The 26,050-nt window shown below is 40.0% G+C and overlaps 1 protein-coding gene across 1 annotated transcript in view; it reads left to right on the forward strand.

The window, feature by feature from the left end:
• Positions 1-9,246: 9,246 nt before the first annotated feature.
• The window catches only part of SCOC (short coiled-coil protein), a 37,104-nt gene continuing 20,300 nt past the window's right edge, over positions 9,247-26,050 (forward strand). The window contains exon 1 of the mRNA XM_027599795.2: positions 9,247-9,352. Within this exon, the coding sequence (XP_027455596.1) occupies positions 9,283-9,352 (70 nt within the window). The 5' untranslated portion in view covers positions 9,247-9,282. The remainder of the gene's footprint in view (positions 9,353-26,050) is intronic.

Below are 26,050 nucleotides of genomic sequence, written 5' to 3' on the forward strand. Positions count from 1 at the left end.
TGCTTCTCCCTCTCCCACTCCCCCTGCTTGTGTTCCCTCTCTAGCTGTCTCTCTCTCTGTCAGCTGCTTGTGTTCCCTCTCTACCTGTCTCTCTCTGTGTCAAATAAATAAATAAAATATTAAAAAAAAAGAAGCCTTATCCTAAGGTGCTAGAAATGTTTTGGTCTGAATGTTGGATATATATTATATATCTGTAATCTTACAATTTGCGACTTTACTACATAAATTTGCAACTTTACTACAAACATAAACTACATATGTTTACTAACATATAAGGTATAACATGTACGTTATACCTTAAAATAAAATTTTAAAAAGCCTTTTGCCCATTGATAGCAATTCCACTTGACACATATTTACAAGATCACCCTGCCACTCTGAGTGTACTTTCCTTGGTCCCTCCCAACCTACTGCTCCCAAAGGCATCCTCTTTATACACAGCATATAATCATGGGAAATCTCCTGTGACTCACTTTGAATAGGCAAGCCCTCAAGGCTTCAAAACACTTAAGCTTTTTGTTACAGGAGCACCCAAAATTAATGTTCCTGTAATCTATCCACCAGAGGGAGCCAACACAGCCAGAATAATAACATGCTGACCTTAGCAAACCACCAATCAAGTTTTTCAGACAAGGACTGCAGAGTTTCAACGCATGCGAGTATCAATTTCTTAGTGCCTAGGAAAGCATGTGACATTTTACTGAAGTCAGATTTCATTCATGGCCTCATTTTTCTCCTCAAAAGTAGACATTTAATAATAGGCAATTGACTTTGGAGGCATTAATGCTAATAAATGCCTACTAAGGATAAGGATGTAGGTATCAGGATAGCTCACCTTTGAAAAACACTTTACAGATGATGAAGAATTTTCAGAAACGAGAAATGAGTTTTGGCAATTGTTCTTCTTAATATAGGGATCTAATTTATAAAGATAGTTTGCACCTGTTGGAGATGAAAAAGGAGTGTCCACTGCATTGATGCAGGGCTATCATTAGTATATATGCAAATTAGACCTAAGAGGTCTGGAGTATGGTTTTTCCAGCAGAGCATGGGATGGATTTCAGACCCCACACACCCTACCAGACAGCTCTGTACTGGAACAAGTACACAAGCACATTTGCAGTCCCAGAGTCCTGGCAGTGGTGGCCCCAGGGCATGCTTTGATAAGGCCTGCTCTTTGATAAAGACGATGATATTTTCTTAATCTCATGTCAAATGCGGTTCCAACACAAGTGGGCAACTGCCCCCTTCCAATCAGAATGCTGACCTTGAGTTCTTCCTCTAGAGAAATTCTGGATCCACTACTGAGCTATGGAAATGAACATTTTCCATCCTGTTCTTCTTTGCCTCCAATCTACCCTGCTGGCAAGGTCTTGCTCATATTTTCCAAATTGCCTTTTTCTTTATAATTTCCATTTCCTGATCACTCCTTATCTCCTTATTTTTGTAGCCATGAATTTTTCTCATTGGCTGGAAATGTTTGTAGGAGGAAACTGAAACCAGGCATTCACTTAAACATCTTATATGTGATCATTTCTCAGTCCTTACCTTATTTGACCTGACAACAGCTCTTAACTCTGTTGGTCACTCTGTTCTTAGAGAACAGTTTCTTCATTTGGCTTCCAGGACATAGCTCTTTGGATTCTCCTTCTTCCATGCTGGCTGCTCTTTCTCAGCCTCTGCCCTGATTCCACTTCATAGTCCTGATTTCTGACGGTTGACATTCACGAACCATTCTCTCCTCTGCTCTGTCTACATGACTGCCTAAGTGATCTCACCTGGCCTATGGCTTTACACGCCATCTCTCATGAACAACTCCCAAGTTCCTATCACCCCCAGCCTCTGCCCTGAACTTCAGACTCATATTCGGTTGCCTACTCAACGTATCTATTTGGATGTTTAAAGGCATCTTGAATTGACATGCCCCAAAGCAAACTCTTAATTTTCTCACCCCACCATGTGCTCTTCTCACAGTCTTTCTTCCCAAGCAAATGGTATCTCCTTTTTTGGTTGCTTATGCCAAAAACCTTGGAGTGATCCTTGGCTCATCTCTTTTCCTCACTCCCTACATCAGCAAATGCTATTGGTTCCCGATGTGAAATATGTCCAGAATTGGACTACTTTATTACCACCTGCACAGCTATTGCTCAGGTCTAAATCAGCACCTCCTCTTGGCCTGGATTATTGCATTGGCTTCTAATTCACTTCCCTGGTTCTGCCCTTCCTCCCCTCCCCACTCTCCAACCAGAGTCAACATTCTTTACTACAATCAGAGTAATTCTAAGTGAACCTAAGAGAGATCATGTCTCTCCTAGGGCATAATGTGTTCCACCTCACGGAATGAAACCCCCAAAATTTGAAGACTCTACATGGTCAATGAACCTTGGGTCAGTGATCCCAAACTCTAAATGGACAGCCCTGTGCCATATTTCTGGATATTGCCCAAGCCCCACTGTCCTTTGTGCACCTTCTTTGAACGTGTCAAAACTGCTCCCACTTCCAGGTTTTTGTACTTGCTGGTCTGTCTGTCAGGAATGCTCTTCCTTCAGATTTCCTTATGCTTGCTCCCTCAGTTCCTTTAGTGTCTGCTCAAATGTCATCTTAACAGATAGGTCCTCCCTAACACACTATACTAAATAACACCACACTTCTATTACTCTCTATCTCCCTACCCTGCATTATTTTCTCTCCTAGCGCTTCCTGACACCTCTCTCCATTGTATGGATATGTGTTTAGGTATATATATTTGTACATACATACAGTATATACATTTGAATATGTATGTATGTGTGTGTGTTTGATCACTGTCTGTCTCCCCACCAAGAATGTAAGCTCTATGATAGAAAGTATTTTGTTTCATTCATTGTTATATTTCCCAGTGCCTAGGAAAATGTCTAGTACATAGCAGATGTTCCATAAATATTTGTTGAATGAATGTTGAATAAATCTAGGCAGTTTATATACTGACTAAAAGTTACATACAATATATAAAATAAAATGTGTTAAAATTTGCCTTAAATTTTCCTGTGTTGCCCAAGCAGGACTGGGCATCTTGAAAGGCATTTAAAGAGATACAGTATTTACCCTTGAAGCACAATGAGGCCACATAATGGTTGATGAATACTGAGGTGAAATCTGCCATCTTTATGCTCCATGAATAGATTGTCTAAAGGTAATTGGGCAAAACAAGAGCTGTTAACTAACATTACTTAACCCTTTTTGGCCTTGTGTTGAATCACAAAGCATTATATTTATTACATGTTTGTTCCTTTTTACCAAGTGCCATCAAATTCTATTACTAAACAGGATGTGCATACATGTGATATGCTCACCTAAATGCATATATTATGAATGTCATGGTATATTATTGCAGATGCTGAAGAATCCAGGCTGATGTCTTATGAGGGAATATCCATCAGTGAAGTCAGCAATTGTTTCTATTTATCACCCAATTGCCAAAGCTAATTGTTTATGTAAAAATTCCTTGATGTGAACTGTTAGCATATTCAAGTATATTTGAAATTGAATATCTGATCTAAATGACATGTAGTTTAAGTATACTTGTGAAAACCAAAAGATAAATTCATTTAAAACAGGGTATAAGTAAGGAAAAGTTTCTACTTAAAAAACCACACTAATAGCTAACCTGGTTTATAGTAGCCTAAAGAAGAATACAAATCTAAAATCTCCTAATATTTCCTTTCTTACATACTTCAGTGTTTGATCTTTATCTTTGAAATGAACATGTAGAGGTAAAAATACAATATGAATCAGATAGGATATTTTAATGTTTATGTAGTTTAGAGGCCATGCACCAGGATGGTTGGAGCGTGGGCTTTGGACCTGACTGCCTGGGTATAAATCCCGGCTCTGCTACTTCCTGACTGTGGGTCTTGGGCAAACAATCTTGTCCATGTGTTTCTGCTTCCTTATAGGGCTGTTGTGAGGAATAATGAGATGGTTACTGGTAAAACACTTAGACTATCACTGAGTGTAATCACTCAATAAATACTAGCTATTATTATCAGCTATATATAATGAAAATAAAGTTCTGCCATCACATCCCTCTTTGTAGCTAATGGCCTGAATTAATCCAATTTGCACTAATTTGTCAAAAATATCCAAATAGTCTCATGTGAAATTACTACTAAAGAAAGAGAACCTTTTATACAGCAGAGGAATGCTTAGCACCTTCTTTAAAGATGCCAATTTCTCTCCAGGAATCTGATTACATACACTTCAGATGACATAATTGGTACTCAGGGCCCTTAGAGATGTTTCCCGGTTATTGCTTTTAAAAAGCTCTGAGAAAGCCAATAGTAAATACTAGCTTCCAATGTGTTTCATTATTGATATTGATATTTTGAGATCATGACAAAGGCAGTGAGAATCCTGATTAGCTTATGAATTCTCTTCATTTTATGCTTGCTTTAGCTCTGTTACCCCCGACACCCACTAATGTGCATACACACACACATTTGTATCTCACACACCCCACTTAAAAAATGAGAGAAGAGGACTTGTTATACACCCATATTCACTTTAGTGTTTACCTTTTGAATCCTGTTTTAGGGTAGACTGTATTATAATAAAGATTTGTGTCCTTAACTTTTCTAGCCTTATTAATTCTGTGAGATGTGGTAGATATAATACAAAGGTTTATTCTAGTCCTATTAATTCTATGACAGATTGTAGACTAGTCTTATGTTGAATTTGAAATTGTAAAGTATGTTATGATTTGGGGTACTTAACTCAATTCTCTCATTCACATCATAGAGGGACAGACAAACCATGGATAATTTCTTTCCTAATTGAGTTTTCTTAATCTTTTTTTTTAAATTGAGGTGAAATTCATATAATAAGCAATTAAAAGCATTATAAAGTTTACAACTCAGTAGCATTTAGCATATTCCCAGTGTAGTTCAATCACCACCTCTCTCTAGTTTCAAACTTCTCATCATCCCAGAAAAATACCCCATACTCATTAATCACTCCACATTCTCTCCTTCCCCCACCCCCTGTTTTCTGCCTCTGTGGACTTTCCTATTCTGGATATATCATATAAAAGGGATCGTACAATATGTTACTCTTTATGTCTAGCTTCTTTTACTTAGCATAATGTTTTTGAGATTCATTTAAGTTGTAGCGTGTATCAGCACTGTGGTCCTGCTTGATTAACAGTATCTCATTGTATTTGTGTATCACAATATGTTTATCCATTCATCCACTGATGGGTCTTTGGGTTGTTCCCACCTTTTGGCTTCTATGAATAATGCTACTATAAACATTCATATATGACTTTCTGTGTGGATATACGTTTTCATTACTTTCATTACTTTTGGATATATACCCTAGGAGTGGAATTTCTGGGTCATATGATAACACTATGTTTAATTTTTTGAGGAACTGCCAAAATATTTTCCATAGTAGCTGCATCATTGTACATTCCCACCAGCAATGGATGAAGGTTCTTATTTCTCCATAACCTTGCCATTATGTTCCATTTTCATTATCGTTGTTTCTATTAATGCCATCCTAGTAGGTGTGAGGTGGTATCTCATTGTGGTTTTGATTTGCATTTTCTTTCTTTTTTTTTAAGATTTTATTTATTTGTTTGAGAGAATGAGAGAGAGAGAGCATGAGAGGGGGGAGGGCCAGAGGGAGAAGCAGACTCCCTGCTGAGCAGGGAGCCCGATGTGGGACTCGATCCTGGAACTCCAGGATCATGACCTGAGCCGAAGGCAGTCACTTAACCAACTGAGCCACCCAGGCGCCCTGATTTGCATTTTCTTAATGACCAATAATATTTAACATATTTTCATGTGTTGATTTGCCATTTGTCTTTCTTCTTTGGAGAAATATCTGTTCATGTTCTTTGCCCATTTTAAAAATTAGGTTATCTTTTGTTGTTGAATTGTATGAGTTCTTTATATATTCTGGAAATTGAAGTCTTATCAAATATGCGATTTGCAAATATTTTATCCCATTCTGTAGATAGCCTTTCACATTCTTGATAATATCCTTTGATATGCACACTTTTAAAGTTTTTATGAAGTCCAAGTTATTTTTAATTTGTTGCTCATGTTTCTGGTGTTTCTAGGAGTCCATTGCCAGATCCATGTCAATCATCAAAATCATATGGAACTTCAAGGGACCCCAGATAGTCAAAACATTATTTAAAAACAAAGTTGGAGTACTCATACGTCCTGATTTCAAAGCTTACCACAAAGCTACAGTAATCAAAGCTGTGTGGTACTGACATAAGGATAGACATATAAACCAATGGAATGGAACAGAGATTCCAACACTAAACCTAAACCTCTGTGACCAACTGATTTTTGACAAGGATGCCAAGACCATCCAATGAGGGAAAAAATGTTCTCTTCAACAAATGCTATTGGGGCAACTAAATATCCAAATGCAAAGAAGTGAGGCTGCACCCCTACTTTACTCCACATACAAAAATTATACATAAAATGGTTCAATGACTTAAAATGGAGCTAAAACAATAAAACTATTAGGAAGAAACATGGGGGAAAATATTGAACATGGATAATTTCAACCCACAGATAATTCTCTACTCCCAGTTAAAAGTGAACATCTCCAACATAATTGTTGCCCAAAGACTATGGAGATAGTAGCAATGCGGACTGACTTGAGTTTTATCTCTTTTCATTCCCCTGTCCATTAGGATACTTCATAATAAATGACCTTTTTTTAAGGTAATCAGAAAGAAGGCAAAGAATCAAGGACCTAGGCTAATTCTAGCAAAAAGTACAATTGGCCATGAGTAATAAAAATAAAACCCAAATAAGCAATTTAAACCAAATGTGCCCTTTGGTTTCTAAGTTCTTCTTTTTTTTTTTTTAATTTTATTTATTTATTTGAGAGAGAGAGAGCACGAGCAGTGGGGGAGAGGCAGAAGGAGAGGGAGAGGGAGAAACAGGCTCCCTGCTGAGCTGGGAGCCTGATGCGGGGCTCCATCCCGGGACTCTGGGATCATGACCTAAGCTGAAGGCAGATGCTTAACCGACTGAGCCACCCAGGGGCCCCAGGTTTCTAAATTCTTTTGCCAGGTTGATCAATGCTTCTTTTCCATCCCCTCCCTAATAATTTTATTAGGAGTAGTTAATATAGTGGAGCACAGACCCTGGACCCTTACCACTCACTTAGCTGCTTGTCTTTTATTTAATCTCTGTTCATGCCTCAGCTCCCTTATCTTTTAAATGGGGATAATATTAGTGGCGTTGTTGCTTAGCACAGAGTAAACATTACTTAAGTGTGTGCTATTATTTCTAGGACTAACAGAGGATGTATCAGGCAAAAGAGTTATTTCTATGCTTCCTAAAGTATTGGTCCATGATTATATAGAGAGCTGCTAGAAAAAGCAGCTTATGTGGTGGCCATGAGTATGTGCCTTGAAGACCTTCAAGTACAGAGAATGCAACTGACCAAGGCCTCAGTTGATGTGCTCTGAAATCCATTATCACGTTTGCAAAGGGGCTTCACTTCCCACCAGTGGCTCCCAGCCAGTAACCAAGTGCTGCAGGAATGTCAAGGGAGGCCATTCCTGGGAGGCACAGGACAGCTCTTATGATCAGCTTTGACTAGAGTACTCTTCGACAACTTTGTTGAAACTTCCTTAGTGTGAAAGATAAGCTAGCTAGACCTTCCCTCCTGCTTTCTCCTCACTGGGTTAGTCTTGCATCGTGGTCTGATGGCTCTCCCAGCCTTTCCTTTGCTCCCTCCCTAATTTTTCTCACCCTTTAAATCCCATCTAAGTGTCCAGTCCTTAGAGGACTTGGACTAACACAGTCTGGCATTCAAAGCTCTCTCAGATATGCCTTAACCTATATTCTACACCTTGTCTACTTCTTAGCTACCTATGTCTTCTGCTCATTTCCTATATATGCCTACTACTTTCCCATCTCTGAGCCTTTGCCCATGCCCCTTCACTGAGAATTCGTTCACCACCTGGCCATTTTTGTCTATTGGATCCCACTTGTCATTGATCATGCATCTCAAATGTCACTTTCTCTAAGTCTTTCAAGATCTGCTAGCCGGACATACTCTTTTCCTTCTCTAAACCTCCAGAACTCTTGCCTTTGAGTTGTTTTATGAGCTTATTAACAACAATAACCATCTGTTACTTCGAACCCTCCAAAGTTCCCAGCTTGTATAGAGTAGACACTCAATATTTATAGACTGTAATTAGAAAATTAGGGGGAATTCTAACCTAGTGAATTTAATTTTTAACATGCAAGATTTCTAACAGTTTAATCCATTTTGCTTGATATAACAACAATGAACTCAGATGAATAAAAAAAAATCCTATGTATCAAAGCACCTAAGGCAGAACTTATTATATAGTAACTCAATTTTGATATCTGCTTAAAATTCTTCATCAAACTTGGCTGATTTTTTTCCCCTGAAAGAGCGGTGACATGAAATTCTAAAATTGTTTTGGGTTTGTCTATGTATCTGACTATGGATGAGGTGACCAAGAAAAATAGTTGTAAAAGAATGCTTCCTCCTCGAACAAAGGGCCCTTGGCCTAAGGGCTGGCAAGGCTACCATGCCCTCCCTTGGGTTCCAAAATAGAGAAGGGAGATCTGTCATTTTAATAAACTTTCAAAGGATCAAGTATAGACACAGTGATATGAGAGGATACTGACGGGCTCACTACATAGCAAATTTTATTTCCTCGACTATGTCTGATCACTTGTGGTCCTTACTGTGGATGACATTTATCAGGTGCATGTTATTCATTTTTAATCCTTACAAAAGATTTATCATCATATAGGACAGGAAGCTGAGGCTCTGTGACCAAGTCATGCTGCTAGGTCATTGACCAAAATCCTTGACAAGTTTATTGTAGGTGTCCCCAAAATATGCTAAGCAAATAAAATTCAATTTCTTCCCCCAACCTCACTGCAGTACTTTTTTGGGCAATGTTCCTGGGCAATTCAGCTCAAGCAAACTGTCATTGGACTGAAAGCAAGGTTTGGCCTTCAGCCAGAGTACAGCAGTAATGCTAACTCAACAGCTTCAGGTAAAGGGTTATAACTCTTTAACCTGGGTCTCTATTTCCGGTTAGGTAACTGGAACACTCAGGTAAGAACCTCTCCCGTGGAAAGCAGGAAGAAGGTGGCTAGTGCAAGGATCAGATACCACCTGCCTGGACGCTCATTTATTAATGATTTAACAAGGGTGATCACAAGGAAGAACAGCCATCTTCCCTGCCCTCATTTTTCTCACTCACAGGCCAGAAAAGTAAACAAGATGGACGGGTCCAGCAAAGAGGGAGAGGAGCACAGCACATTCGTCAACATTTCTCTTACAGATGACATAGGTAAGGAAGAACTTGCTGAATTCTGAAACATAAAGTTCAGCAACTGCTCAGCTTTTAGAAAATATAACTTATTATTTTTATTATGATGGTAAAACATTACTCATTATAGAAAACTTTAAAAAATACAGTTACAAAAATAAAACAAAAAATTTTTATTTACGAGCTATTTTTCTTTACCTTTTAAATTAAGTGATTATTTGGGAAGTTTCTGCGGTGGTATTATATCTTCTTTTAAAATAAATCAACAAACAAAAATACAAAATGTTTATTTCCAAAACGCCAGGAACTATCATCTCAAAGTTGTGACTGAAACCACCTGTGATATTATCAACATATTTTGTTCAATTATAGTCCATTTCTTCTCTATTTTGTAAAATAATTTTATCATCTCTGAAAAATGACCTAGAATACGAATTATTTTGGAAAATGCCTTGTTTTGAAGCAAGGACAAAGTTTGGTGAACTCAACACGAGAGAAGCAAAAAGGGGAGGGTAGTGGTTCTAAAATGCTGATGGGAGGGAGAACTATGGCTCATTCAACATCCCAGAGAAAACAGACAATGCTGAGTTGCACAGTGTTAACTGGAAACACTTCAAACCCATAAGCACCCACATCTTGGGGTGTGTGTGTGCGTGTGCTTGTGTGTATGTGTGTGTGTGTGTGTGTTGTTGGCATTGTTTTGTGTCCAAGTTTCTTTAGCACAGTCATAGCAAGAAGCCAGCAAGACAGCAGCTAAGCAATGGGGGTTAGTGATTTTGATTAACAGAGAGCAGGGCATGAATATTTAACATCAATTGCTCTTTCATACAGCCACGCTTCTCCACTTTCTCCCTAAATGCTCAGATTCAAAAAGCCTCTCTCTAAAGTGCAGCCAGACAATTAGCACAAACCGCCAGCCAGCCAGCCAGAGCTAAGCTTCCCCTCCTGGCACCGCATCAACATGCTGGGGGCTTTGGAAATCAAAGAGGAGCATTTTCAGCCTTTATGAGGAGAGGAAAGGTACAAGGTACAGGGGCTGTTGAAGAAATGGGATACCGCTGGCCTGAACATGCTCCCACCAGGGTGTTCTAGCAAATGACAGGGCTGCTTCGAAGGCAGTGAAGGAAACAAAGACCCAGGGAAACCTGTTTCTTAGTTTCTAGAAGGCACCATGAGTGAGGAGCGTGTGCGTGAGGAGCCATACATGCTGTGGGTGGGTGCAATTCATATAGAGTGCTTGCCTGCTCTAAATTCACCCCAATCCAGGATTCTTTCTGGATGGTAGTGTGGGCTGGGCCTGAAAGCGGGACCATGGCTGTGGCTGGGAAATGAGGCTTTATGAAACTGCTCTCTCTCTCTCATCCAGCCCTTGGCGCTGCCTCAGACCTGCCTTCCAGGGCTCATCTTCGGCCACCCCCACACTGGCAGTGCAGACGAAAGCAGACGAGGGTGGGGGTGGGGGTTGAATTCAGGTGTCCTGTCCCCCGTTGGCAATGGTTCTGAGAAGGACTCTGTCAGAGTCTGAGCCCGTGGGTGTGAACACTGAATAAATGGGACGGGGGAACAGGGTAAGCAGTACTCCCAGGTTGGTCGTGAGAGTGGTGGTGGCCCGAGGCGGGGTGCGGGGTGCTAGCATCTCCTTGCTCCCACTCGCGACCTCCTCCTCCTTGGTTAGAGGAGGCAGAATCTTGGCCTGCAAAGGGCCTTCAGGGATGGGATGGTCCAGCCTGGTAACCAGCGGTGGGCTGAGGGACTAGCACTAATTTGTGCTGTTTCACTACTTCAAGATGGCAAATGGAAATTGTTCATATCCTTGTGATAGAAATGCACTGAAGCACCATGTTTTTTTGGCTTCTGGAGATAATTCTATCAATTTGATGTGGTAGCACTGGTTTCCTATTGTTAATAAGAGGTTCTTGGCCTTTGGTTAATAGAAATAGGGAAACAAATTATTATGAAATAAATGCAGTTTATTTAGTCGACACCATTCAAATCATGGAGTCTGTACAAGAGGAAATCATTAAAAGGGTATTGCTTATATTATAAAAAGTTTAGTCCGGTTTCTTACTTTTCTTTTAATATATGATATTTGTATTTGTATCTTCCTTTTCTTTTAATAGATAATATTTGTGTATAAACACACACACGCGTGTGCACGTGTGCATACACACGCGCACATATATATATAAAGGAGGCCCAGAAAGGCTAAGTGACTTGTCTAAGGTCCACAGTGGCTAGCCTCATGTGGTATTTGGAGCAGCTAGGTAATGGAGGTCCTCATGCACGGTCTTTGAGCACACAGGTAGCCCTTAAGTACTCTCATGCAGGCTCCCACCGTGGCCGCTTTAGACCCAGTCACTGTCTCCTTTCACCCCCCTCCCCGCCCCTTTACCCTGTTTCTTTTCTAATCAGAGGAAGGCAAGAGAAAGGAGAAGAATATATTTGCCAACTCTGGGAGAAGGTTTGTTTGGGGAGAGCACTGAAGGCAATAAACTTCGGATTTATTTAGGTAATCCTACTTCCCAAGTTAGTATAAAGCTATGAAAACTAGCAGTGGCAGTAATTATTCAAATCAGAAGCCAGCCATATTCCATAAATTCATTTGCAGGTTAGTTGTATGGATTTCAGACCAAATGTCTCCACAGAAACGCAGTTATAAATGATATGATTCTAGACCAGCTCATATTGTCTAACCCCACAGTTCCCAAACACTGTGCCAAGGTGTCTCAGGGCACTGCAGCAAACCTATGGGGCTCTGTGAGGCATCTCAACCTCTATCAGACATTGTGAGAACAGCTAGCTAGAGACTGTTCACAATTTCACATGAGATAGAGGTACATTTCTTTCCATGACATCCCTTTCCATGCTGGGTTTACTGTAGTTGCTATGATAAAAAGCAAGTTCTGTATAAAAATCGATGTAGAGCAGTTAATGAGGGTGTCAGTTTGAGAAGGCTGGAGAAGTTGTACAGTGGCCAACAGGGGCACACATCCCATAAGTACGTCATTTTGTTTAAGAATGAAATAAATAAATTAAAATTTCTTTCAGGGGTAGTATTTTTTCAAATGATTACTAAGTTTTAAGGACCTAAATACTTAACATGTTTGGGCCTAAATACTTAGCACATGGAATTGTTTGGTATTGCTCTTGGCCTTGGAGCACTGTGAAAAAATTACTTAGACTGAAGGGCATTGTGAACCAAGGTAGCGTGGGAATCTCTGGTCTAAGCTATACTATAGCTGGGCTAGCCTCCCTTCTGGGTTGGAGACATACAACTCCCTCCCTCCCTCCCTCTTTTGGATAAATATCCAGCAGTGCGATTGCTGGATCATATGGTATTTTTGTTTTTAACTTTTTTTTAAGTAATCTCTATGCCCAATGTGGGGGTTGGACTTATGACCCTGAGATCAAGAGTTGCTTGCTTTACTGAGCCAGGCAGGTGCCCCTATTTTTAACTTTTTGAGGAAGCTCCATACTGTTTTCCACAGCAGCTATACAATTTTACATTCCCACCAAGAGTAAAAGGGTACTACTTTCTTCACATCCTCACCAACACTTGTTGTCTTTTGTGTTTTTTTTTTTTAAATAATAGCTGTCTTATCATTATGGTTTTGATTTGCATTTCCCTGGTGATTAGTGACATTGAGCATCTTTTCACATACCTGTTGGCCATTTGTAGGTCTTCTTTGATGAAATGTCTATTCAAGTCCTTTGCCCATTTTTAATTGGGTTAATAGTGTGTTTTGTTATTGAGTTGTGGGAATTCCTTATATATTTTGGAAGTTCACTCTTTATCAGATATATAATTTGCAAATACCTTCTCCCATTCTGTAGGTTGCCTTTTTACTCTATTGATTGTTGACTGTGCAGAAGCTTTTTAGTTTGATATAGTTTCATTTGTCTATTTTTGCTTTTGTTGTCTGTGATTTTGGTGCCATATCCACGAAACTACTGCCACAACCGATATCACGAAGCTTTTCCCCTATATCTTCTTCTAGAAGTTTTATGGCTTCTGGTCTTACATTTAAGTCTTTAATCCATTTGGAGTTGATTTTTGTATATGGTGTAATGTAAGGGTCGAATTTTATTCTTTTGCATGTGGAAGTTCAGTTTTCCTGACACCATTTATTGAAGAGATTATCCTTTCTCCATTGTATATTCTTGGCACGCTTGTTAAAGATCAGGGGATCATATACGCATGGCTTTATTCTGTTCCATTGGTTTATAGGTCTGTCTTTATGCCAGTATCATACTGTTTTTTGTTGTTGTGTTGTTGTTGAAGATTTTATTTGTTTATTTGTTACAGAGAGAGAGAGCACAAGCAGGGGGAGTGGCAGGCAGAGGGAGAAGCAGGCTCTCGCTGAGCAGGGAGCCCGATGCGGGACTTGAATCCAGGACCCTGGGAAAATGATCTGAGCTGAAGGCAGACACTTAACTGACTGAGCCACCCAGGTGTCCCCCATACTGTTTTCATTACTATAGCTTTGTAATAAATTTTTATTACACTGAAATCAGGAAGTATGGTGCCTCTAGCTTTGTTCTTTTTATTTTCTCCAGGATTGTTTTGGCTATTTGGGGTCTTTTGTGGTTTCATATGAATTTTAGAATTATTTTTTCTATGTTTGTAAAAAATGCCTTTAGAATTTTGATAAGGATTCCACTGAATCTGTAGATTGCTTTGGGTAGTATGGACATTTTAACTATTGACAACTACAAAACACCAGTGAAGGAAATTAAGGATATAAACAAATGGGAAGTCATCATGCATCTTTTAAATATAGCAGATATTGTTCTTAATAAAACTTGTTTCAGGGCGCCTGGGTGGCTCAGTCAGTTAAGCGTCTGCCTTCAACTCAGGTCATGATCCTGGGGTCCTGGGATCAAGCCCCACATCATGCTCCCTGCTCAGCAGGGAGTCTGCTTCTCCCTCTCCCTCTACCCCTCCCCCCTGCTCATGATCTCTCTCTCTCTCTCTCTCTCAAATAAATAAGTAAAATCCTTAAAAAAATATAAAATAAAATTTGCTTCATAATGGTGTCTTAGCTTTAATTCTTTCAAGAAGGACATGCTTTGTCTGCATATCAGATATATAAGAACATTCTTCATTTCTTATCACCATTTTTCTTGAAACACATAGTCCTCTTGGACTAGACTTCATTTACTACTTTTAATGGAGATAAAGGAAGAAGAAAAGTTTACTTTGCTCTTAACTCTACTGTAAGAAAGGTAACAGAGCAATTGTGCTGATAAAATGGTAACCAGTGCTGAGCCTCAGGGCCAAGAGTCCAGCCAGGTGAGGGCTCAGGCTCCCTGGACAGCATGTGCCCTGCCCAGAATTCAGAGCTACTTCCCACTTCTGGTTGACTGTTGCCATGAAAGAAAAGAAATGCAAATAAGCAGAATTTTCAAGAGACACCAGAAATAAAGATTTTTGTGGGTGCAACTTCCTGATTTTTCCATGGTTTTTCCCTAATTCTAATTTTAGAAGCGATATCACAGAGGTCCAAACAAAACACTTCTGCAAGACAGATGTGACTGCAGAAAAAACTATTTTCAGACTTCTGGTCTTGAATCTTTATTCTTTATATCACCTGTCTTTATCTCTCTTCCTAAGTTTCCAATTCATAATCCAACTGCTTGCTAGGCAACTAGATATGTCCCAGGTGTCAAAGGAACTTATCTTCCCCCACCCTCACCCCTAAATCTGCTCACACTCCTGATTCACAATTTTAATGAATGGTCCCATCAACCACCCAGTTCCTTAAGCTAGAAAATTCATATGTCATCATTCCATTCTCATCTCTCACAATCCAGTCAATCACTGATTCCTGTTCACTTGACCTTGAAACTGTTTCTCAAATAAATCTGGCCTTCTCTATCCCTACCACCACTTCCCTGAACAAGGCCTTCATTATCTCCCACATAAACCACAGCATCAACCTCCCAACTGTTCTCCCTGTTTCACTTCCTATCCCTTCAAATCAATCCTCCACACTGACCATATCATTCCCTCTCCCTGCAGAGAACAATCAATGTGTTACATCCCCTGCTGGATGAAGTCCAAGACTCTTAGCATGGGATTTAGAGTTTCCCTCTGCTTGGCTCCAGCTTTCTCTTCAGTGCCATTTCCTGCCACATGGTTTGGGCTCAGTAGGAAACCATGTTCCATGCACACACTATGTCATGCCTCTGGACTTGGCTCATGCTGTTCTCTTTGCCTGGAATAATAGCACTCACCCTTCTTTTGCCTAGCTAATTCCTATGCATCCTTTAAGAACCCACTGAGGCATTGTCTCCTCTGGGAAGCCTTCTTTGACCTTCCCAGGCTGAGTTAGGTTTCCTTTCTCCTTCCTAAGAACCCCAAGTTTACCTCTACCTATATTTTTTCACAGCATATTGTACTTGATGTATATGCGCCCTCCCCAATAGACTGTGAGCTGCTAGAAGACAGAGCCTGGGTTTTAAAACGTCTGTGCTTCCAGAACCTAGCACAGTGTCTGGCACAAAATAGACAATACATTTTCGATGTAGGAAAGATGTTAGGGTTCGAGGTCGACAGCCAAGAAAGAATTCTTGAGACATCTTTGGTGCAAAAAGGTGGTTTTATTAAAGCACCGGGGACAGGACCCGTGGGCAGAAAGAGCTGCACTGGGGTCATGAGGAGTGGCCCATTGTATACTTTCAAGTTGGGAGGGGGTTAGGGATAACCTGTAAGTCTCTAAAGAATTTTGGAAGCAAGGTTTCCAGGACCTTGAGCAGGCTAGCTGTTGTTGGGAAAAGGTCATTTATTACCATCTAATAAAACATTAGTCATGAGACCCTTCAGGTGTATATCGGTGGGCCATATGCTTGGGGGGTAATTGCCAACACGTATCTTGGCAGGGTTTAGAGATAAAGGAAATTTCTAAAGGAATTTTTATATGTTAAAGTAGACTTATAGGATGGGAGGGCAGTGGGGGGAGGCGTGTCAGGCTAGGATTGCCTTTTGCCCTTGGCAAAGTATCAACATTGAGGCAGTTGAGTCCCTAGAGGAATGTCACTCTGCCTGTTTCAAGGACTTGTTAGTGGGCTTTAGGGAGTAAGGAAATTTAATAATTTTTCCTCTGCTTTTGTTTCCCACATCAGTTTTTGCCAAAGAATTCTGACTGAGTGTATGTGTGTTTTGGGGTGAGGGCCGGTTAGACAGTCCCTAGCTGAAAATCATCTCCCACCGTTAGCTCTCCTAAGTTATTTATACTTTTTAGAGTTTATTTCCTACCTTTTTTCATGGGTCAGTTTAGTGCTGCTTTCAGAAAACACTTATTGAGCAACTACTATATCACATGCCAGATAGTAGACAGGACCTGGCTGTTCAAGAATTGGCTCAGGGTGGTGTAGGGGGAAGGGCTTGAACTTTGGAGTCAGAAATGCCTGTATTTGAATGTTCGCCTTTTTTTTTTTTTTTTTTTTTTTTTTAGATTTTTCATTTATTTAACACAGAGAGAGAGGGAGAGAGAGAGTGAGAGAGCACAAGCAGGGGGAGTGGGAGAGGGAGAAGCAGGCTCCGCACTGAGCAGGGAGCCCGATGTGGGGCTGGATTCCAGGACCGTGGGATCATGACCTGAGCTGAAGGCAGTCGCTTAACCAGCTGAGCCACCCAGGCATCCCAAGAATCTGTTAGACTTTAAGCAAGTTATTGGACATCCCTGAGTCTGTTTCCACCATTCCAAGTGATCATAAGAATCAGTCTCAGGATTGTTTTGAAGATTAAATGAAATAATAAAGGAAGCTTCTTGAACTCGCCTGGCACACAGTAAGTGTTCAGTACATTTTAGTTCCTCCTCTGCCCACTTCAAGGAGCTCACACAAAAGTTTCTTTAAAGGCTCCAAGATTTGGGCACATCAGTTGTCATGGTAATGGCAGCGTCCAGTGGCCACTGCTCTATGAGCCAGGACTGCCCGCCACGTCCTCCTGATAAGGAGACTTATAGAAGCAGGAGGAGGTGGATGTGAACGAACTGTAAACAAGAGCATGAGGTTTTTTTCTGATAAAAATAATACAGCTCCTCCGTTTCCTCTTCGTACTGGCCCTCTCGTCCTCCCTGCTACTGTTCTTCCCGTCACTGTTCTCCCTTATGCCTCAGCCTCCTTCCTGACTCCGCTCTCCAAAACCTCTCCTGAATAATATTCAAAGCTGCTTCTGCGTCTGCTTTTGGCATCAGCCAATTAGGCCTCATTGTAAGGTTGTAATAAGCCTCCCAGAGAAGTGGCACAATTGTTGTGTGCTTTTATTCCGTGCCGCTTCCTACCACTCTACGGAAAATGTAACAATACCCCCCTCATGCCCGGCTGAAAGCAGCCTGGGTTTGAAAAGCTTTCAGAAGGCCATCTGCCATCCCCTCAGCCAAGCAGAAGATCAGACACGAGGCCCTGCATTAGTTAGCACTCCAAGTAAAAGGTATCAAGGGCCTGTATTCCTTTTCATCTCACCCTCCATTATAATACAGCAAAAGAAGGAAACAGACTTGTGGCTCTCCAGCTGGGAGACACACTGAGCCATAGCAAGAGTTTTGTCCCTGAAAAGGGAGCCGGCCTTTCTTTTCTGATGTGAATGGAGCCAGCGCCGTGCTCCTGAGTGTCCGCTGCACCTCTGGTAATGGCTCTGCTAGTTACACTGGACCTCTTGGGAGGAAAGGAGGGGAGAAATCATTACATAAGTACACGAGGATGAGGCAAGTGTCTGCACGTGCGTTGGTCAAGAAGAGTGAAGCTCTCCCTACGTCATCTCTATGTACCCTCTCCGATAAGTTTGGCCATGAATATTAAATTTAAAGATGATTCAGACATCCTTAGGGATGTCGAAGAAAGATCATCTCTAGCATGGTAGAAATGGTTTTGTAAGAGAATTGAACAAGTGTATTCATTGCACTGGCAATGGCAGAAAGTTTCAGCAAATCTTAATTGGCATGTGGGATCCATATAAGTAGAGATAATGGCATTGGTTGAGTGGGATATCTGTTCCTGTAAGCTGAAGATAATATGGACAGTGGCATTAGGAATACATCCCCTGGCCCAGCAAAATGCCTTAGAGACTTAGCATAAGAGATTCAATGAGAAAAAGGAGATTAACTCTGCTCAGTAGCTTCTGAGAGTGGCACGGCTCTGGGGTCACTAATGTATTGCTAGAAATTGTAAGTGCTCCGTCTGTTAAAAAATCTTCAATCAGAGGAAATCCACTTAACTGAAATAAATTCTCTAGCATAATGCAAAAACTAGTTTTAGTAAACAAGCTTAAGAAATAGAGTGTTAGGACAGTATCTAAGTGTTTTCAGGAATCTAGAGTGTTCTCTCATTTTCTCATCAAAGGAGAAGTATTAATATTTTGACTCTTCCTTTAAAAGACAAAACCATCCATCAGTTGCCTTGTATCAGCAATGTGTTTTTTTATTCTTCATTAGATTAACAACAAAAAAGGGAGCAAGAATCTTTCATGTTAAGTTTATACAAAATCCTTCATAATTGTGCTAATTTTTTTCTAAAGACAAATCCACAGGCGATCTCAAAAAAAAATCAGGAGTGAATTTTATTGACCTGAGCTCATGACCCAGTGAGATGCTGACTTTTCCCTGGTCCTTTTCTTGTGGAGAAGGGGGTGAAGTAGCTGTTTTCCAACATCGGGACCTCCCTCTCACCAAGTCTCCAGTGGGGTTGGATCAGCTTTGGACATACTTCTTAAGACGCACAGGTCTCCTGCCTGCCTGACTTGTTCAGAATTTGAGGGTCAGAGCCTGGTTTCCTTAAAGACCCTCGGAGTTCCCTCAAGCAACACTTTGAAGGTTTTCTTTGGGCCTTCAAAGAGAATCTGAAGTGCACAGAGAGGGGGGATACCTCTAACAGAATAGGACAGACTGGATGAACCAGCTTCCATTGAACAAAATAAAATTTTGTTTTGGAAACAAATTAATGGAATAAAAATTGTCAATGATCCAAAAGCTATGAGTGACCCTACTGGAAATAATATGTACATCAATCACAGAACCAGACTTACTGTGAAAACTGTTCCAGAAAGACATGTTTTGCTTGCACAGATAGACATTAGCGTTCATTTTCAATCCTTGACATTGGAAACGGAAGGAACTCCATGGCAGCCCACATGAATGGTTCGGGAGAACAGTGAGTCTCCCTTGCTTTCTTTCTGTTCCAGTGACCGGGGTCTTCCCTCCATCAGCCTTCCCGGGTTGCACGTGGCCAACAGCCGCTTCTTTTCAGCCCTCACTGGCTTTCTTCCCCATTTAATCATTGTTCCCTTGTTTCTCCACACACACAATTCATTGTCAGCTTAATGACTTTGGCTCAGAGTACTTGGCTCTGCACATGCGTATTTCTCTCATGTCTGGTAGATGTTAGCAAAAGCTGTTTGAAAAAGCTTGCATTTTAAAACACATTCTTCCTTTTTTATCCCTCCTGAGAATCTTTACTACCTTTTCCCAGGGGACAAAAGACTACTATGATTTGTTCGTCCGTGTGAAATTTTGCTTTCATTTTCCTTCTTAATGGCAGGGTTAGTGGGTTTTTCTAGGGTCATGATAACTCCTCAGAAAGCTTCACTTATAAAAATATTTAGATGATTTTTTCAACAATGTTTCTTATCCTTTTTTATTTTAGAATTTTAAACAGCTTGAGCTTTGTGCTATTATAGTGTTCCTCAACTTACACAGTGGAATCCTGTCGCTTCTGCTTTAAAATGGTGTAAAAAACCAGAATTTCTGTAAATAAAGTATAATTGATGTATAATTTGAGAGACTCAGTCACAGTTAGCAGTGACTGTTGGCCCCTAAACACCAAATTTCTCAACCAAGTTCTCTCTGTTACATACTGTGATCCCCAAACACACAATTGCCCAGGGAGAGCCTACATTTCAAGGAATTTCTCAAAGAATAGTTTTTTGCAGAATGTTTATTAACACAAACAGTAGCTCCTTTATTGGCCCATTTTGTAAGTTGGGACATTATCCTTTTTCCATAGTATGTAGTCATCTCACTGTGAAGGAATTAGGCAAATTCATAGCTAACTGATCACTTTTTAAAAGCAAACTATATGTGTAATATTTCTGTCATGTTCCAATGATTACATCTTTTAAGAGTTTTGTTTTGTTTTTTAACTACTTCTTCTTTTTCTTTTTTTGGTGGAGGAGGCAGTAAAACCAAAGCAGGTGTTTGAGAAAGAGGATTAATCAGCTGTCACTCTAGTTTTCCTATAGGTTCTCATTTCTGGTGATGGTTAGAAAATCAGTTGGTTTCTTTAGAAATCCTAGTTAACTCTTTGGATGCGTGATAACATCTAAAAAAATAACCCACCATTCCTCACAACCAAGAGAGTCACGAAATTAATACTTGGAATAAGCCCACATTTTACTAACTAGTCATGTATCTCCTAGATGAATAATGATAACAAACATTTACTGAGAACTGAATCCATACCAGGAACTATGCCAAGAACTCCACATTCATTATCTCATTTAACCCTCAAAAATACCTGGTGATCAATATTATCCCTATTTTTCAAATTGAAAAGTGGGGCTCAGAAAGGATTAGTAACTTATACAAAGCACAGCTGGGATTCCAGCCCAGGTCTCAGGGACTTCAAAGCCTTTGTCAAATGACAATGCATCTGGATAGAAGTTACTAGATGGCAAGCATAACCACATTATACTGACTAGGTAGAAGCAATAAGGTGCCCATGCTGCAGCTATTGAATAATGAAATGTGGTCCCCTAGTTATATTATGAGGTCAGTGTTTCAAAAATGTAATCATAGAATCAGAGGGCAAGAAGAGCCCCAGAGGCTCTCTGACAATATTGGAATATGTTTAGACAAGAAAGGTAGAATATAAAATTGTATCTATGCTGTGATTACAGCCATGTGAAGATAATTTATATATATGGACTAGGATGGGGAGAGAACTCGGAAAAATGTATTTATTAGCGTGAAGGGATTGTAGGTTATTACATTTCCACGTTGTATTTATGCAATAATTTCTTTTTTAAAAATAAGATTAACATGAAGAGTTTTCCTACTATGCGGAAGTAAGATAATCATCCTAAAAAAAAAAAGAGAGATATTAATCCTAACATGATTGCTGAGCTTGAAAGGCATGTGAAATTACCAATGCTAGATTAGAGACATCCATCAAAACATCACTAACTGCCTTTTGCATTTTTAGTGATGTGCGCAAAAAGTTGTCTTACAAAAATAACACGTAGAAAGTGGCAAACTTAAGCATAGGACACACAGGGCAAAGGACACACATGGGCACAGAAGAGCAGGGAAGATGAGACAGAAATTATAAGTGCCACCCTTCAGCACAGTCATGTCTTGCTTTAGGCAGACGCCTAACCAACTGAACCACCCAGGTGCCCCCATAGTAGCATCTTTAACTCATTGTACCTAATGCCTTCTCTTTTTCTCCCTTTTTCCTCATTCCCTCCACAAATTTTTTTTAAGATGTTTTATTCATTTGAGAGAGACACAGCGAGAGTAGGAACACAAGCAGGGGGAGTGGGTGAGGGAGAAGCAGGCTCCTCGCCGAGCAGGGAGCCCGATGCAGGGCTCGATCCCAGGACCCTGGGATCATGACCTGAGCTGAAGGCAGATGCTTAACGACTGAGCCACACAGGCGCCCCCTTCCATAATTTTTTTTAATCCACTCTGTTCTTTATCTTTACCTTGTCTTTTATTCTCTCTTGATTGCCCTCTGGGGCCTTGTTTCTCCCTTCCACGCCTGTTCTATCCTCTGTCCCATCTTCTCATACATCTACGAGGAGGTTCTAGGTCTTCCTTTTATTCTCCATCTTGATCTCAGGGCCTGACCTTTGCACTTTTTGTTCCTCTCAATTCCAACACTGACCACACTCCCTATGTTTGGAGATAAAGGAATACCTCACTTATCTGAGTTGAATAATAATAATAATTATTATTATTTTTTAAAGATTTTATTTATTTATTTGAGAGAGTGAGAGAGCACAGAGGGAGAGGGAGAAGCAGACTCCCTGGTGAGCAGGGAGCCCGATGCGGGCTCGATCCCAGGACCCTGAGATCATGACCTGAGCGGAAGACAGACGCTTAACCAGTTGAGCTACCCAGGTGCCCCTGAATAATTATTTTTGAAAAGTTTCAGTTTTATTATTTTAAGTACATGAAAAGGAAGTCTGTGGCTCAGGTAAATTTAGGCTTAAGCACTTATAATTTGCAATAGTTGCATCATTGCTGCTAAGTTTTTATCTGCTCACATACAAACACTGCTGCTAAGGGTTGTTTTCTCTTGTTATTCATGTATGGAGGATGCCTTTTCTTTAGGCGGCACTGAGTAATGATTAGTCCCCAAGCTCTGCAGTTGAAGTCTCTGGAATCAAACCCTGGCTCGGGTATTAGTGGTAACAAGGGGCAAGTTATTTAAGCTCTCTAACTTTGGCTTCTTCATCCAGAGTATGGGGACAGCAAGCGTCTACCTCATAAAAGTGTTGTAAGAACTAAGTAAGATAGTTCTTGTGAAAGCGTGTGGCACCTAGTGAAAGCTGAATGGATGTGATCGGTTATTATAGATGACACTAGATGGTACAATTTTCTTACACGGTTTTTGTACAAAAAAAAATCTATTTCTAAATATAGTAAAGATATTTGTGATATATAATGGAAAGTTCTCCATAATTAATATTCCTGACTAAGCAAATTATTTTTGAAGTTTTTAAAATTCTCACAGCTAATATGCAAAAAAGAAGCTCAAAATATGAACTTTGTATTGTAGTTAGCTAAAATTCACCCACAATTCTTTGTAGTTCTACCTGAAAGAGCAGTTATTTTTCTTTTTCTGTCACCTCAGCTCTAATAATCCCCCTCAGAAAATTCCATTAAGTTTTAAATATATAAAGACATGGGGCACCTGGCTCAATCGGTAGAGCATGGAACTCTTGATCTTAGGGTTGTGAGTTCGAGCCCAACACTGGGTGTAGAGATTACTTAAAAATAAAATCTCTAAAAAAATAAAGATATAAAAGGTGAATGACTTATGGTTGGGAGGCTGTAGAAACTTTAATTTCATCAGCTTGGTGAATGACCCAAAGGAATCTGCAGATGTTCTGCTCAGTGCCCAGAACTGCCCATTGAAATGTCACCCATGAGGTAAGCCCTTCCCAACCTCCGTGGATTACAAAGCAGGGAAAGGGCATCAACCCCAATGGGGGGAAAGGGGAAGCACTCAGCGCTTCAGGCAAGACCTGTAGAGCCCTGGAAATTCTGGACTGTCTACATAGTGGTACAGTGTGACCAACCGGCCAGGTCTAGATTCTGGAGTCATCATTTTATGAAGGCAAAGTTACTGATGGAAGAGAAAAATCTCTCCAAGAAAATTCTTTATAGAGAAAACAAACAGAAAAGCAAAACAATTAAATTCAATCGACTGGGCCATCAAATGGTCTGGGAGCTCAGAGCTAGGAAATTACTTAGCAAAGTTAGAACTTTGAACCAGTACTTTCGTGGTCAAAGTTAAACAGTTTTTTTGAGGTGATTTACTAGACCAGCGAAGGGCAAGGGTGAGTAGATTAAGTAAACGTTTCACAATTTTCCAAAGGAAATCTTCCGCTAAATAATTTTAGCCTTTCTCAACCAGGAAACGAACCATGGAACACAGAAAAGGATTTGTGACTACTTTCTCAACACTCCCAGGGATGGCATATAACTAGTACCTTTCTAGATGCAAGGAGACTATTTATTTCATACAATGGATACCTTAGGATGGCCTAGTTCTCTCTTAGAATGTTGGGCTAAAAAGGGCTGGAGGCACTACAAGCTAACCAATCCACAGGGTAGAGTTGCCACAAGATACTATCATTTTTCTAGAACCTGAGGCTAAAAACCACAGTCATCTTTGACCCTTCCCTCACCTTTATCTGCCACAGTTGATTTAATCTGTCAACACATCCTGCTTTTACTTTCTTTACAACTTCTAATCGATAGAAATGTCCTCATTTTGATCCAAATTTTTAAAAATTTACATATTTAAAATCTGAAGTCTAATGAAGGGAGGAGAATTTATATTTCTGTCAATTAGAATGTGTTCATTTTGACCAAGAGCTCTTTGATTTACTAGAGCTGTTATTATTGCCTGTTAATAGACCAACTGAGATTCCATGAGTATTTGAGAAGCATACATCACTTTGTCTTTTTCAACAGGTATTTTTTATAGAATCCAAAAAAATTCCTAAATAAATTCTTTGTTCTGATAATTATTGCTGTGTAATATACCCAAAAACTTAGTGTTGTAAAGCAACATTCACTTTATTTTGCTCACTATTTTTGTGGCATAGAGATTCAGGAAGGGCTTAGCTGGGTAGTTCTCCCTTGGGAATCTCTCATGCTGATGAGGTCAGATGTCAGCTGGGGGTGCAGTTTTCTGAAGTTTGGAAAGATCCTTAGACTCATTAGACTTTTAGTCCCACCCCTGAGGTAAGACTTCAGGCAAGTCACTTTATTTCTCTGGGGCTCATTTACGGCACATGATGAAATAAAACCAATAAATCCCTTTGAGCGTTCTTTCAGCTCAAAAGTTCTGTGATTCTGTGAAATGCAAAAATAATATTTGGATATTAACAGATACAAGTCACTGTGCATAATTCAGGTTATTCTACAAATAGAAAATGTTACTAGATGAAGGGAAAACATAGGATTGAGGTAATGAAGTAAAATTTTTTGTTGTGAAAATAGAAACATCTTGAGTCAATTTTGCCACTAGAGGTCACCAGTGTACCATCTCAAAGCGAATACAAGCAATCAAGTCCGGAGCAGTTCCCTAGCTACTTGGCCCCAAAATGGCATTCGTGGTGTCTTTAGCTTTATTCTAAATATCTGCTGACAGTTGTCAGAGGCATATGTTGGGATGAGGTCACATTGGTTATCACTATAGGTGATGTTTCATGTGTGCCTAATGTTCTGAAAGTGTGAAGAGTCCTGACTAGAACCACAAGGAAAACTACTTCTTTGGCTATTCTTCCCTCTCCCTGGGATATGATAATGAGCAGTGAGGTGCTTTGACAGAAAGTCAAATGAGCTCTGAGGTGGAAAGACATTGTGGAAATACAGTATCATCCTCTAATGCAGCACAGACACGTCTGCTTTTTATAAGACAGAAAAAGTGAAAGAACATTTATTCATTCATTCATTCAACCTGTATTTATGGACACACATGTAGGCACCAAGATTGGCAATGGGGTTACATTAATGAAGAGGATCAACTGGTGCCCTCAAGGAATTTAAGGAATCAGTATAGGAGGTTTTAGATACAGTTAGTTCTTACAGACCACCATGCCAGGTAAATTTCCCTCAGCTATTTTTATTTTGTCTTCCCAACAGACCTTTAGGATAAGCACTATAATTCCCATTCCTATAGATGGCCCCTTGCAGCACAACAAGAGCCAGTGGCTTTTATGAGGTGATGTTAAGAGTAGACAATACACTTTTACATCAAATCCAAAACTGAACCACAGAGATACTTGCAAGAAATGTTAAAATACTGAGTTGGGCTGTAGCCAGTGATGCTTGTTAGACAAAAATATTAAGATTTATTTCAACAGAAAAGCCTTTGGAAGGGAGGAACAATGCTCTAAGTGAAATTAATGCCTTGACACATAAAGATCCAGAGAGATCACCTCTGAAGAAACTTCTGTAAGAAGGATGAACTCTAGAGTAT

This window comes from Zalophus californianus, chromosome 2 (genome assembly GCF_009762305.2).
Source record: "Zalophus californianus isolate mZalCal1 chromosome 2, mZalCal1.pri.v2, whole genome shotgun sequence".
In the NCBI taxonomy this organism is placed as follows: Eukaryota; Metazoa; Chordata; class Mammalia; order Carnivora; family Otariidae; genus Zalophus; species Zalophus californianus.